The 13,591-nt window shown below is 42.8% G+C and overlaps 1 protein-coding gene across 2 annotated transcripts in view; it reads left to right on the top strand.

Moving 5' to 3' along the window:
- mtcl2 (microtubule crosslinking factor 2) overlaps window positions 1-13,591 on the top strand; it is a 108,121-nt gene that overhangs the window by 8,147 nt on the left and 86,383 nt on the right. For both annotated transcript variants that reach the window (XM_084068122.1, XM_084068123.1), the window contains exons 2-3: window positions 1,823-1,924; window positions 4,768-4,890. In XM_084068122.1, coding sequence (XP_083924248.1) covers window positions 1,823-1,924; window positions 4,768-4,890 — 225 coding nt within the window. The remainder of the gene's footprint in view (window positions 1-1,822; window positions 1,925-4,767; window positions 4,891-13,591) is intronic.

Here is a 13,591-nt window from a genome sequence, read left to right on the forward strand (position 1 = left end):
GATAGAGGAATATAATCTAATAAGCGTAATAAGCCTGCTTGTTAGTGATGTATGATTCAGCTCATTGCAGTAGACAAAAGTAATTCCATTTTCTGCCAGTCCTGAGGGGCAGAGCAAGACATTGCTTTTGGAACAGGCAATCATTGCCAATGCATGCCAAATAATTTCTTATATTAGTGTCCATAATGGTTAGAGAAATAGTTGGTGAGGCAGCAAGACATTCATTAGAACAATAGTTTTAATTCAACAAGAAGCGCCATTCAGTGAATACTTAAATAATGCCAGCCCAGCATTGAAACATTTATGATCACTGTATTAATGTAAAATAATGATACAGCGAATGCAGGCGACGTCTTCACGTCCGTTATGAAAGAGTTATATGATATAGATCTCTATTAATGAGGTCATTTTAAACTGACCTTTAGTATGTAAGCCTATATTGTGCAGTACATCACTCTGAGGAGGCAGTAATCACAATAATGATGATCAAAATCATGATAATGATGATGATCAAAACCATGGATATGGCTTGATGTCAGTATTGAGGCTGTAGGTGAGAAGCCGTAAGCTTTATAATGTTAAGTAACTGATGAAGGTTGACAGCGATGCAGTGAAGTGACACGTTGTGAGCTCGTGACACGTCGTGAGCTTGTAGATCTGCTATTTTTGGCACGACAAAGTATGAATTAGGCTTTGGAGAGACTGGCAGGTGATTCTTTGATAAAGAAGACACTGACGTTTAATGCACAGCAAAAGCATAATGAGGCGCTAATAATGAACATGGCATTATGGAGATGATTAGATGAATATGATGTTACAGTCATAGTGGGTGCTGCTGATGACATAGAGGTTACATAAGTACATTGTTAGATACATTGCTGATGAAAGTGTGAGAGTATATGAATACATTTTGCTTTTAGTATCGTTCGTGGTCCAAATGTGGTCTAATCTGTGATTTCCAGTCCATTTAGTTTCAGTCGTAAAATCTCTGAGTTACAGACCCAGAAGTGTCCATTTGGTTCCTAACTATCAATCATTTAGCTGGGGGCCCCTTTGAACCCCCATCAAGGACCCCTGGGGGTCCCTGGACCGGTCCCCACGTTGAGAACCAGAGGTCTTTCCCACAGTGATCCTCATACCGTTTCTTCAAGACATCCCATAAGATAAGATAAGGATGTATTGATCCCTGGAGGGAAATTCAGGTGTCACAGCAGCGACAGGTGGCACATACTTGAGTTGAACCATAAGGTCGTAGTGTAGGTGAACAGGAAGGGTGGTGGCACGGTTCCTTGGGGTACGCTCGTGTTGGAGGTAGTCCATATAATCCAGGCCAGTGGTTCTCAAAGTGCGGCCTGGGAAGGAACCCCCAGGGGAGAATGGAGATCAGTGGTTCTCAAACCTTTTCATGTCAAGGACCCCCAAATTGATATGTATTTGGCCGCGGACGTGCGGACCCCCATGTGAAAATCTTTTGTGCCAAGGTTTGTGTAAAAAAAAACATTTCTTTCCCCAAAAACATTTTGGGGAGAAGAAAAATGTATCCAACATATAAATAATAAAGTTAAAGGAAAGATAAAGTGGTTAACATTATTGTGATGCTATATTATCTACTTTTGCTGGGGAACCCCCCCCCCCCCCAAAGACCCCACTTTGAGAGTCACTGATGTAGATGATGCATAATGAGTGATGACATAATAAACTATTCTCTATTGACCCATTATTATGGACGTCTCTCTATGGCACCGTTTTAAAATGCCAGTATAACTCAAGCTCCCTCTTTGTCTTTCCCTCACACTTTTCTTCCACTTGGTGTGACGTGCAGGATGAGATGGAGGAGCAGCGGTCAGAGATGCTGGAGATGAGAGACATGTACATGGAAGAGGATGTCTACCAGCTCCAGGAACTACGTCAGCAGCTGGAACAGGTCATTATCATCGCTGCAGTGTCCAATATCGTTGCTTCTCAGGAAATGGAAAACAGAGCCTGTGTTCCAATGGATCCAATGAAGTTATTTAGTCACAATCTCTTGTTAAAAGGATCCCTGGCTAATAAGCCTTATACTGTATGCCTTAATACATTATAATTGCCCTTTATAACCCAAATTTGAAATTAAAAACACCCTAAATATTGTATTTATTTTAGAAATAGTTCATCTTTCACTCAAACCGAGTTCGTTGGCAAGAGAGACACAGGGAGACTTGAGTAGTTCTTTAAAATAATGTTTCTTTTTTTTTAATTATTATTATTTTTTTGAACAAATAACAAAAAGTCTGGACCAGGGGTCATCACCATGGCAGCTTGTGATGGACATTTTCATTAATATTTCATTTTTGCCACGGACATGGAAAATAACATATTGGCCTAGCCCTAAATGTATACTAATGGACTCCTAATGTGTCATAGGGTCTATTCCAATGTGCTGAACATTTTAAAACAATACTGCCCTGCCAAGGTAAAGTGCAGTAACTATGAAAAAAAAAAGAAATCACTGAAAAATGGGTTTAAAAGTGATTCAACTGGTCAGCCAAATGAGATATCGGCATATAAGTGATATTACACTAATTTTACATCTGTTCTTGAGGTAATTGTTTATCCCCCAAAATCACAAAGGCTAATTTGACCTTTGGGATACACAAATAAGTCGGTGTGTCCAAAAACGTAGTTACTGCACTTTACCTTGGCAGGGCAGAATAGTATGTCTGCATTAACTAACTGAGCCACTTTACCTAAGTTCTAATCAGTATAGACAGTGCTTCCAATGCAAAAGGGCCACTTAGCGTATTATACATCATATGGCTATTATAGAGATTGCTGGCTTTTCAAAGGACAGTGTTACTTGAGGACAGAAGGAGATCAAATCAAGTTCTACCAGCTAAACCATTGGTTTCGTTTGGTTTGGCAAGGTACGGTAGCTAGTTGTGGATTCCATTAAGGTGATCAGGTATTCTGCTGTTGATGAGAAAGTCCAAGCCAAGGCATGCACATGTAACAATGGAAAAAAAAAACACACTACAAGCTACTCTTGATTTGATTGACGTAATAATAACATGTTGAATGCTTCTCACGGAAACGTCGAGGATAAAATGCCAATGGAACACTGGAACAAGGAAACTTGAGAGACAAAAAAAGATATGGAGGAGGACCCAGGCTGTGGATGGATGGTTTCCATGGATTATGATTGTTGACTGTTATTATAGTTGTTATTGTCATTAGTGGACACTTTGAAACACTGTCTCTCAACTAACGACTAACGCTGGCTTTACTTGACCAGTTCTGCCCTCCTTTGCCTTGGTAATAAATTAGCTCCTTATGAACAGATGACATGCCTTCTGTTTTGCTCTTTTCCTGCACCATGGTTTCACTGTGGTCCCTCGCATGCCGTTGACTTTAATAATTTTATAAATGTGCTTTTTATTGAAAGCACATTTAGCTATTTTCACAGAATTGAGGCAGCAATCATTTCTTCTAACTGTCTTGTTGTCTTCACCTGATGCAATTGTGTACGGCACCATGTGCAATACTACAAATCTCCTGAACATATTATATTAATGAGCATGTTACTTTACAAGTCACCAAAGTTATTTAAACACATTTTAATATGTTTTTACATTGAAGACAATATATAAACCATATTTTGATTTTCTTTTTTTCAAAATAAAAAAAGTGTCACGGACATAGACATGACTTGCCACGGACACGTTTGTTCGTGTATGGACATGTTGATGACCTCTGGTCTGGACCCAAAATTAATGAGGTCAACATAAACAAAACAGAAATGAACTGAAGAGCACAACTCACTTACCCAAAATGAGACATGAGGGGAACATATACAGTGGTTGATCAGTCCACTCTTAACACAAAGGGGGATAGACTAGGACATAGCAGTTAAAAAGACTACACATAACTACAACATAAACCAATACAACACTAACTAATATATTACCTAATGAAATTGCAATCCAACCAAAATATTTAAAAAAAACATTTCTTCAAAAACCTAATAACAAAATCAAACTAATAAACCCCTGCCCCTCCCCATAATGCAGAAGGAACATGGTGCTGTCCAATTTCCCCATCAGCTCTATATAAGCAGATCTGAAGCAGCTTTTCCTCTTTTCCTTGGCCAGCCATATCAATGCCAGCTGCACTCCTCAGAAATGATAACTCAAAGAAAAACAAAATCAACTTAAAGCAGCACCGTGTAACTTTCCTCTTCTACCCCGGATTTGAACCCGGTTTCCTGCGCAAGTGCTGTTTCTTTTTTTTTACCATTGAGCTAATAGAGCCGACCTGCTTGCTCAGGGGATAAATTGAATCTTGACCATCAGGTCAAATTTCATGTCAGATCCTGTGTCTAGGTGAGACGTTACCGTTGACACAATCTGAATGTCTCAATAGAAGAGCAGGGAGACAAACTACAACCACCCCAATTGTACAAGTTATATTCTTTTAACATACTCTACCATACAGATTGGACAAAATTGTCTACTGTCTCCTGCATTATGTGCAATTTTGAAACAGGTGGTACGGAGGACCTTTGAGTGATTGACACTTCGATGCAGATAGCATTTATAGCATCTAAGTTGCTTGTGGCTAGAGATGGAAATTTCTACCAGACAGCGACAATGTGAATGAAACATGATGCCATAGACACTATATGGCCTGCGGCCTCACCCTGTTGATTAGGAATGCACATTTGTAACATTTCTTTAGGACTGACCCTCGTTAACATAAAACACTAATTTATTGAATCGTTGTGTTTCCCAGGCCAACAAGACTTGTCGTATCCTGCAGTACCGTCTGAGGAAGGCAGAGCGGCGCTCTCTGCGTGTGGCTCAGACTGGACAGGTGGACGGAGAACTGATCAGAACACTGGAACAAGACGTCAAGGTCAGTGTGTGTGTGTGTGTGTGTGTGTGTGTGTGTGTGTGTGTGTGTGTGTGTGTGTGTGTGTGTGTGTGTGTGTGTGTGTGTGTGTGTGTGTGTGTGTGTGTGTGTGTGTGTGTGTGTGTGTGTGTGTGTGTGTGTGCGTGTGTGTGTGCGCGTGTGCGTGTGATGTTTGCTTCTACAGTGGTCCACATGTCCATACCAGAATAGATGGCTATGCTTGGAGTCACAGTTAGGTCATACTTGTGTAAGAGGGCAAACTCATAGTAGTTAATGTACCTCCTAATAGATCATAGCATAAACGTAACTGTGTGTGTGTGTGTGTGTGTGTGTGTGTGTGTGTGTGTGTGTGTGTGTGTGTGTGTGTGTGTGTGTGTGTGTTTATTCATATGTGTATGTGTGTCTTGAGACTGGTATTGTACACAGTTTTTCGGACAGATTGTGTAGCAGTTGTTCGGCAATGCAGTGCAGTCATGAGCCAGCGGTTAAAGGGCACTTGTCCACTTAAAGGACACAGACAGATTATTGGTCACACATTATTAGAAAGAGCAGAAGGCCTCATCATGTATGTGTGGACTGTATGTGTGACTGCAAAATTGCTCTGAGACACACACACACACACACACACACACACACACACACACACACACACACACACACACACACACACACACACACACACACACACACACACACACACACACACACACACACACATCTCTCTACACAATAAAGGGGAATCCTTGTGTTATTTGTCATGGTGACCTTGGTCCATAGTTACACATTGGTAGATTCACAGCATTCCCCCGACTGCTTCCATGTGACACACAACACAATGTGGTCTTTATCTACTGTCTGACCAGAGAGAGAGAGAGAGAGAGAGAGAGAGAGAGAGGCGGGGCATTGGGGGTAGAGTGGAAGAGAGAGAGGGAAAGATAGCAAGTGGGGGAGAAGAGAGAATCGGAGGAAAAGAGAGATACAGATAGCGAGAGGGCAAGAGTGAAAGAGACGGATAAAGACAAAGGACTGGAGAGGGGGAGAGCGGAATAGAGCTCGAACGCTCGCACATTTTTGGGTCCAATCCAGATTTTGGAGAGTCCTAGAACCACCCATTAGCAACGTTTTGACCAATATTTTGTCCAAAACTGCAAGATTTTCGAATCAATTTCTGAACACACAAAACCAAACAAGTAAATATTGTCCGATATCAGTCAAAACGATATATGGGTCTGACTCTAGAGAGCCAGAGCGAGGGAGGAAGAGAGAGGAACAGAAGGAGGGCTGATGGGATAGAAGTGATGTCATACTCTGCTGTTGCCGTCTCTCACTTTATCACCAGCTGTTTGCATGGAGGAGCATGGAAGCACAGACTGGAAAGAGTGACGAGAGGACAGAAAAATGAACACGAAGACAGAAAGAGAGTGACTGAAAATGGGAATGAAGGAATGGAAAGAAATGCAAATGAATGAAGCACAGGAAATGAAAGAAAGGAAGATAGAAAGAATGATCCATAACTGAAAGAAGGATGTGATTGTGTGTCTTTCTCTCAGCGCGTGTGCATGCGTCTGTGTGTGCGTGCGTGCGTGCGTGCGCACGAGAGAGAGAGAGAGAGAGAGAGAGAGAGAGAGAGAGAGAGAGAGAGAGAGAGAGAGAGAGAGAGAGAGAGAGAGAGAGAGAGAGAGAGAGAGAGAGAGAGAGAGAGAGAGAGAGAGAGAGAGAGAGAGAGAGAGAGAGAGAGAGAGAGAGAGAGAAGAGAGAGAGAGAGAGAGAGAGAGAGAGAGAGAGAGAGAGAGAGAGAGAGAGAGAGAGAGAGAGATCTCCAGGGAGAACAGGGGATTGGCTGCTGTTTGAACATTTGAATCTTCACCGGCCAATCGTAGGAAGGAAGAGAGTGGAAGTGAGGGAGCATTGGATAGAAATGAAAAGAGACAGAAATGCAGTTATAAAAATGTGATCGATGGGAGACAGTAAGAAAAGGAAATAGAGAATTGTTCATGACAGCAGTGGGAGACAGGGAGAGTTAGGGAGTGAAATCTGTAAAAGAGAGAGATGGACAAGGGACAGAGAGACAGAACGAGTGATGGTGTCCCTATATTGTAAAAATATTACTTGGGCCTATTACTACACACACACACACTTACTTTTTTTACTTACACACACACACACACGCACACGCACACGCACACGCACACACACACACAGACAGACGGATCAATAAAAGGAGATAGGCTGCAGTAGTGAAGAAACTCAGTATACCAGGAAACCACAAGAAGTCTCTCTCTCTCTCTCTCTCTCTCTCTCTCTCTCTCTCTCTCTCTCTCTCTCTCTCTCTCTCTCTCTCTCTCTCTCTCTCTCTCTCTCTCTCTCTCTCTCTCTCTCTCTCTCTCTCTCTCTCTCTCTCTCTCTCTCTCACACACACACATAACATGGGAGATTGTTTCTCCTAGCTACTGGGGGCAGAGACAAACTGCCAGGTCAAATTACACCATGGCACATTGTGTGTGTGTGTGTGTGAGTGAGTGTGTGACTGTGTGTGTGTGTGTGTGTGTGTGTGTGTGTGTGTGTGCGCGCACGCGCGTGCCCTCGAGCCAACTGTGTTACTTGCATTGGGGCAGTGTTATGGGATTCCTCTGCAGTGTGAAGGGGGTCATTTAAACCAACTGACACTGTGTGTGTGTGTGTGTGTGTGTGTGTGTGTGTGTGTGTGTGTGTGTGTGTGTGTGTGTGTGTGTGTGTGTGTGTGTGTGTGTGTGTGTGTGTGTGTGTGTGGGTGGGTGGGTGGGTGGGTGGGTGGGTGGGTGGGTGTGTATGCAGCATTCACAATCACAGTGCATAATAAACCTCATTTTACCAGCCATTGTACATACACTGTACAACCACTTATTATGTGTTTATACTGGTATATGACTTCACACACTCTTCTTTCTAGTGTGTGTTTGTGCATGTGGGCATGAACATTACATTCATCCATTACACACATGAATGCAGTTTAAGCCTCACTTATATCAATCACTGTACATACTCTTGTGTCTTTGCAAACACGCATGCGCGCGCGCACGCACGCACGCACGCACGCACGCACGCACGCACACACACACACACACACACACACACACACACACACACACACACAGTGTCTGTGTGTATATGCACACTCGTAACTTCCTCTTTGTTTTCTTGCCTGTGCATGTCTGTGTTTATAATCAGTCCTGTGTTTATTCTAGTGTGTTTGGCCTAACATGCATGCACGCACGCACGCACGCACACACACGCGCACACGCGCACACACACACACACACACACACACACACACACACACACACACACACACACACACACACACACACACACACACACACACACACACACACACACACACACACACACACACACACACACACACACACACACACACACACTTCTCTCTGTGTCACAGAACTCTGATTGAGTGGTTCTGGAAAGTCCCAGTCACAGTGTGTGATGACTGGTCTTAAGGCGTGTAATGTTGATGTGGTTATTGTACAGTGGCATAAAGATGCCACTGTACAATATATTCAAAGAATAATATGTAACCACATAAGCTCTATTTTATACTAGATCGGCTATTTTAAAATGACCAATAGTAGGCTCCAGAGGTGGGGGATGATCACAGAGAGAGTCATTCTAAAGATAGTGATTATGTGAAGTTCATCCGATCGAGTTCACACGGTTCGCTGGAACGCTGGAAGCAGCAGTACCGGGAGCCAAGCTGATTGCTTAGCTCAGTGGTTCTCAACCTGTGGGCCGGGACCCCCAGGGGGGTCCCCACACGATTTTGGGGGGTGGGGTGGGGGGGTTGGGGTTGGGGGGGGGCCCCCAGATGACAGTTAAGTGACAATTTAATGACTTTTAAGACTTTTTTAACACCAAAAAAGAAAGAAAAATACCATTACTGCATCAAAAGTAACAACAAACTATACTATAAAAAAATGTCAAACTTTGGCCAAATTGTCAAATGATTTAAGAAAGAGGCAAAAAAATAGAATAGCCGATCTACAAGCTCACAAACGCAGTATTTATCTGTTGAACCGAGTCAAACTAAATGTAATGCCTCAACCCCTACATTCCAAGTGCTTATTAGGGTGGGGGGTCTACAGTTCCAAATATGATCATTTTGGGGGGGTCACGTCTGAAAAGTTTGGGAACCACTGGCTTAGCTCCTTGGCACATGCTCCAAACCTCCACCCGCATCAAACGGGCACGGGCCTCAAGCGGACACATGCTAAGTGAGCACACACTCCACACTGGCATTTACTCCAAATGGGCACACACTCCAAACAGGCAGGTGCCCCAATGGGCACGCCCTAAACGGGCACTGCAACTGCAATAGTATATCTAATGCATGCCTTTGATGAACTATAAAACATTCATGATATGATTCACTACATTTCTGAAACCCAATTTATATATTTCATTTTAACTTAGTTGAGTTGAAAAGAGTGCTGTGAGGTTTAATTTGACCTTGGTGTGACAAGTTTGACAGAGTGAAACCGCATTAAGTTTAATTGGCTTAACTACTGCCCGAGTTTTAAGACCATGGTCACACACAGTAAAGTGCTTATATGCACGCACGCACGCACGCACGTGCGCGCGCGCGCACGCACGCACGCACACACACACTCTGTTCACATGGCCTTTGCACTCCTTGAGGGAGAGGATGGGGAACGGTGGGATGGATGGATGGATGGATGTGTAGATAAAGAAAGAGGTGGTGGTGGCACTGGTGGGGGAAGGGATGAGAGACAGAGGGTGGTTTACTGATTGTGTGTTTGTCACATGGTTGTATATCACATGCTGTTATTTGATTGTGTGTATATGTACAAATGTGTGTGTGTGTGTGTGTGTGTGTGTGTGTGTGTGCGTGTGCGTGCGTGTGCGTGCGTGCGTGCGTGCGTGCGTGTTGTTGGGTGATTGATCATGTCATGGGGGACATGCCGCCATCAAAGCCTATGAGAATTTATGCCATCATTTCCTGTTCCACTCACCCGCTGCTCTCGTTCCCACAAGCCACAGAAGACATCTGGACACACACACACACACACACACACACACACACAGGAAACGGTTGCTAGTCTTCTCATGACGTGTCGTGAACACATTACTGTATGAATGGAATCTCCTCCAAATGTGTCTCCCATCCCATGGCTTATCACCCAGCAGTAGGTCTATGACCTGTCAACTAGCTATAGGGCTGCATCTATTGATTATCTTCTCAGCAATTATTCTATCGACTACTTTTTCTGCCGATGATACACAACTCTACCTCCCCTCCACAACCATCACTGCCATCACCCACTACACCCTCACCTCTTGCTTGACTGACATCAAAACGTGGATGCAATGTGAGAACTCACTGGAACTCACTCCCAGCTCACATCAAAGCTGCGCCCACCCTCGCCACGTTTAAAACTACACTCGAAAGAAAAAAAGTCAAATCAATTAACCAATTAAGCATTATTTTATACTTTGTTGTGGCCAAATAGTGATGATAGCCAATCTACAAACTCGTTGATTGGCCATCTTTACTATTTTACATTTTTCTTTTAAAATTTGTTTGTTACTTTTTGCCAGTCTGTACATACATCCTAACTCACACATGCAACCTCTCTAGGTTTAAATATATCTATTCTTTCTTTTCCCCTCCCCTCTATCCCTTCTCTTTCTTTCTTACTTTCTTTCTTTCTTTCTTTGTGCAATGTGGGAGGAAGAAAGCTTTGAATCTCTCTCTCTCTGTCTGTCTCTGTTTATGTGTTTATGTAACTTGGTTGTGAAGGAGACATATCCTGTGCTAAAATAGTATTCACACACACGCACGTGCACGCATGCACACGCACACACACACACACACACACACACACACACACACACACACACACACACACACACACACACACACACACACACACACACACACACACACACACACACACACACACACACACACACACACACAGTCAGTAAGAGGTGGGAACTGGGAAGTAGCAGTATCCAGCTCATTTATCAGGGTACACACAGCTGTATGCTATGGGAATAGTCATTACTCTGTGTGTATCACAGCTAAAGTTTGATGCTAAAGTCTCTCTCTCTCTGTCTCTCAAACACACATGTGCGCATGTGCACACACACACACACACACACACACACACACACACACACACACACACACACACACACACACACACACACACACACACACACACACACACACACACACACACACACACACACACACACACACACACACACACACACACTCACTCACAACCTCCTACCTGCTCCATGTGTCAGGCAGACCGTAGGAAGTTGAATTTAGCTTGCATGCGTCACTCCTAAGTGTGTGTGCATGTGTGTGTATCACTCTAACTCCAGTACTGTTGCTTTTTCTATAAATGTACCTATGATGATACACGACAAGATATAGTACTAGCTGTAAAATACTAGCTGTAATACTACTAATTATATGTAGCTTGCAAGCTAGTTCAGGCAGATTTATTCAAGAGGTTCACACTCACAGTTATGTTAGTTATGTAACCATGACGTGTCAAGCAACTGACCAATTTGACCACCTCATTTCCACTGTTGTTCCCCTCACTGTCACACGCTGTAGTCACTTATTAGCATTAGACATGGTTCCTTTGATCCTACAAATATCAGATCAAAGTACCAGTCCTACCAGCCATAAACTTAATAACAGAGTCTGGACGATGGCCTTTTTGACTTTCATCCAATAATCTCTCACTTTCAGGAAGTTACATCATCCATAATCTGCTTCCTGCCTATATAAATCTGTTATGTGTGAAAGAGAGAGACGGACAAAAAAGGCGGGGGGGGGGGGGGGATTTGCATGACAGCTGTTAACAGTGGTGACTATAATCTAGCTATCTATAGAAATGTAGGGAGAGAGAGACAGAGAGAGGCTGATGGAATGTAATGCATTCCCACAAGGCATAGCAGTTGTTAGGGTCAGTTGTGGAGGTGTAATCTCTCCATCAATTCCTCCATCCATATGGTACAAAGTGCTCTAAAATCTCCTGTTAGATGGCTGTGTTGACTCTGGACTCTGGATAAAACAGAGTGCAACACCAGCAGATGACATGGCACCCATGACACATTTCATTTGGAAATCAAGGTGGAGGAAGAGTGCGAGGCACAGAGTCAGAGTTGCTTGAAGTCCAGTGTGAAGTTTTCACAGTCAGTGATGATTGGGGTACCATGTCATCTGCTTTATGTTATATTTCACTTTATGTACAATTAATCTAGAATATATTAAAGTTTCACTTTTTTAATTATATTACGGAAGAAAATGTACTTTTCCCACAATATTATTATATTGATTTTTTAGACGGATCTGTAGTGTCCATAATTTTAGTAACTGTAGTGTTTGTAAATACAGGTGTGAATATTATATTTGATCTTGGTGTTCAAGCTTTGGTACATATTACTCCCTGCTCAGCACAATCAGAAGACAACCAATTAAGAGGCAGGGAGATATATTTCACAGAATCCCCCTGGAGAACAGAACCCACAGGGGACACAGAGCCTACTGGGAAAAGAAGTGCATACCATGCAGTATATAATGTACATGTACTTCCTATTGGTTGGTTGGTTGTAATGTTTGTGTGGTTTACAGTATGTACGCTACGTGCGTGTGTGTGTATGGAAGTCACTGCACTAAAATGTACATGATAGAGTTAAACAGAATCACCTTTGTCTCTGCTGTGGTAAAACATGATACAGTGTAATGAATAGTAGATGCCATATACAGGTGGGTCTGATGCCGATCCCAATTTTGGAGAGTCCTTGCCTGCCAATTACTGATGTTTTGACTGATATTTTGTCCAGAAGTGCTAAATTAATTCTAATCCATTTGAAAAAGTTGGATTTGATGAAAGCTTATCAAAACTAGAACATATATCTCTAAAATATCCAAACTGCAAGCTCACAATGGGTCATGCTGCAACACGTTGAGAGCTTGTAGATCCGCTATTTCTTTTTGTTTTTGAAAACATTCACCTATATAATGACATGCCCAAATAAGGGATGCCAGATTGAAAGTCAGGACACATCGGCTGCATAATTGCCGATACTGATGTCATAAAAAAAGTCAAATAATGGCCGATACATCGGCCAGACCAATATATCGGTCTGGCTCTAATGAATAGTTTACAAACAATCAAACAGCACAAGAAATAAGGACAACATAAGAGAACAAAACATTCTCAAACCCTAGTCCCATGTGTGGATCTGCTAGAAATGAGGCACTGACCCAGTTTTGGGAGCTGACCCATAACTTATGTAGCACTGCCGCAGTAGACTTACAAAAGACCATTTCCTAGAGTCCATGTCTGTGTATTCAGCAGCGAACAGCTGATTCTGCACATACTTCTCCTCTCTTATGATGAATAGTGAGTCAATACTTCCTATACAACTGTTCCTTCCTTTGTAAGCATTTCACCGCTCGTTAAGCGGCACAATGCACAGTCATGTCACTGTAAAATACAGAGAGTATAAAATGGACCTGACACACTCAGGATTTTACTGTGTTGAATAGATCCTACTGGAGTTATCAAGGGCAGGGATATAAGCCGCTCTTTGCAATTTGACAAGGAGCTACATGTCGGTGTGACTCACGCACAACATATAATTACACATGAAAGGCCAACAA

This window comes from Gymnoscopelus microlampas (assembly GCF_963454915.1).
Source record: "Gymnoscopelus microlampas genome assembly, chromosome: 10".
NCBI lineage: Eukaryota > Metazoa > Chordata > Actinopteri > Myctophiformes > Myctophidae > Gymnoscopelus > Gymnoscopelus microlampas.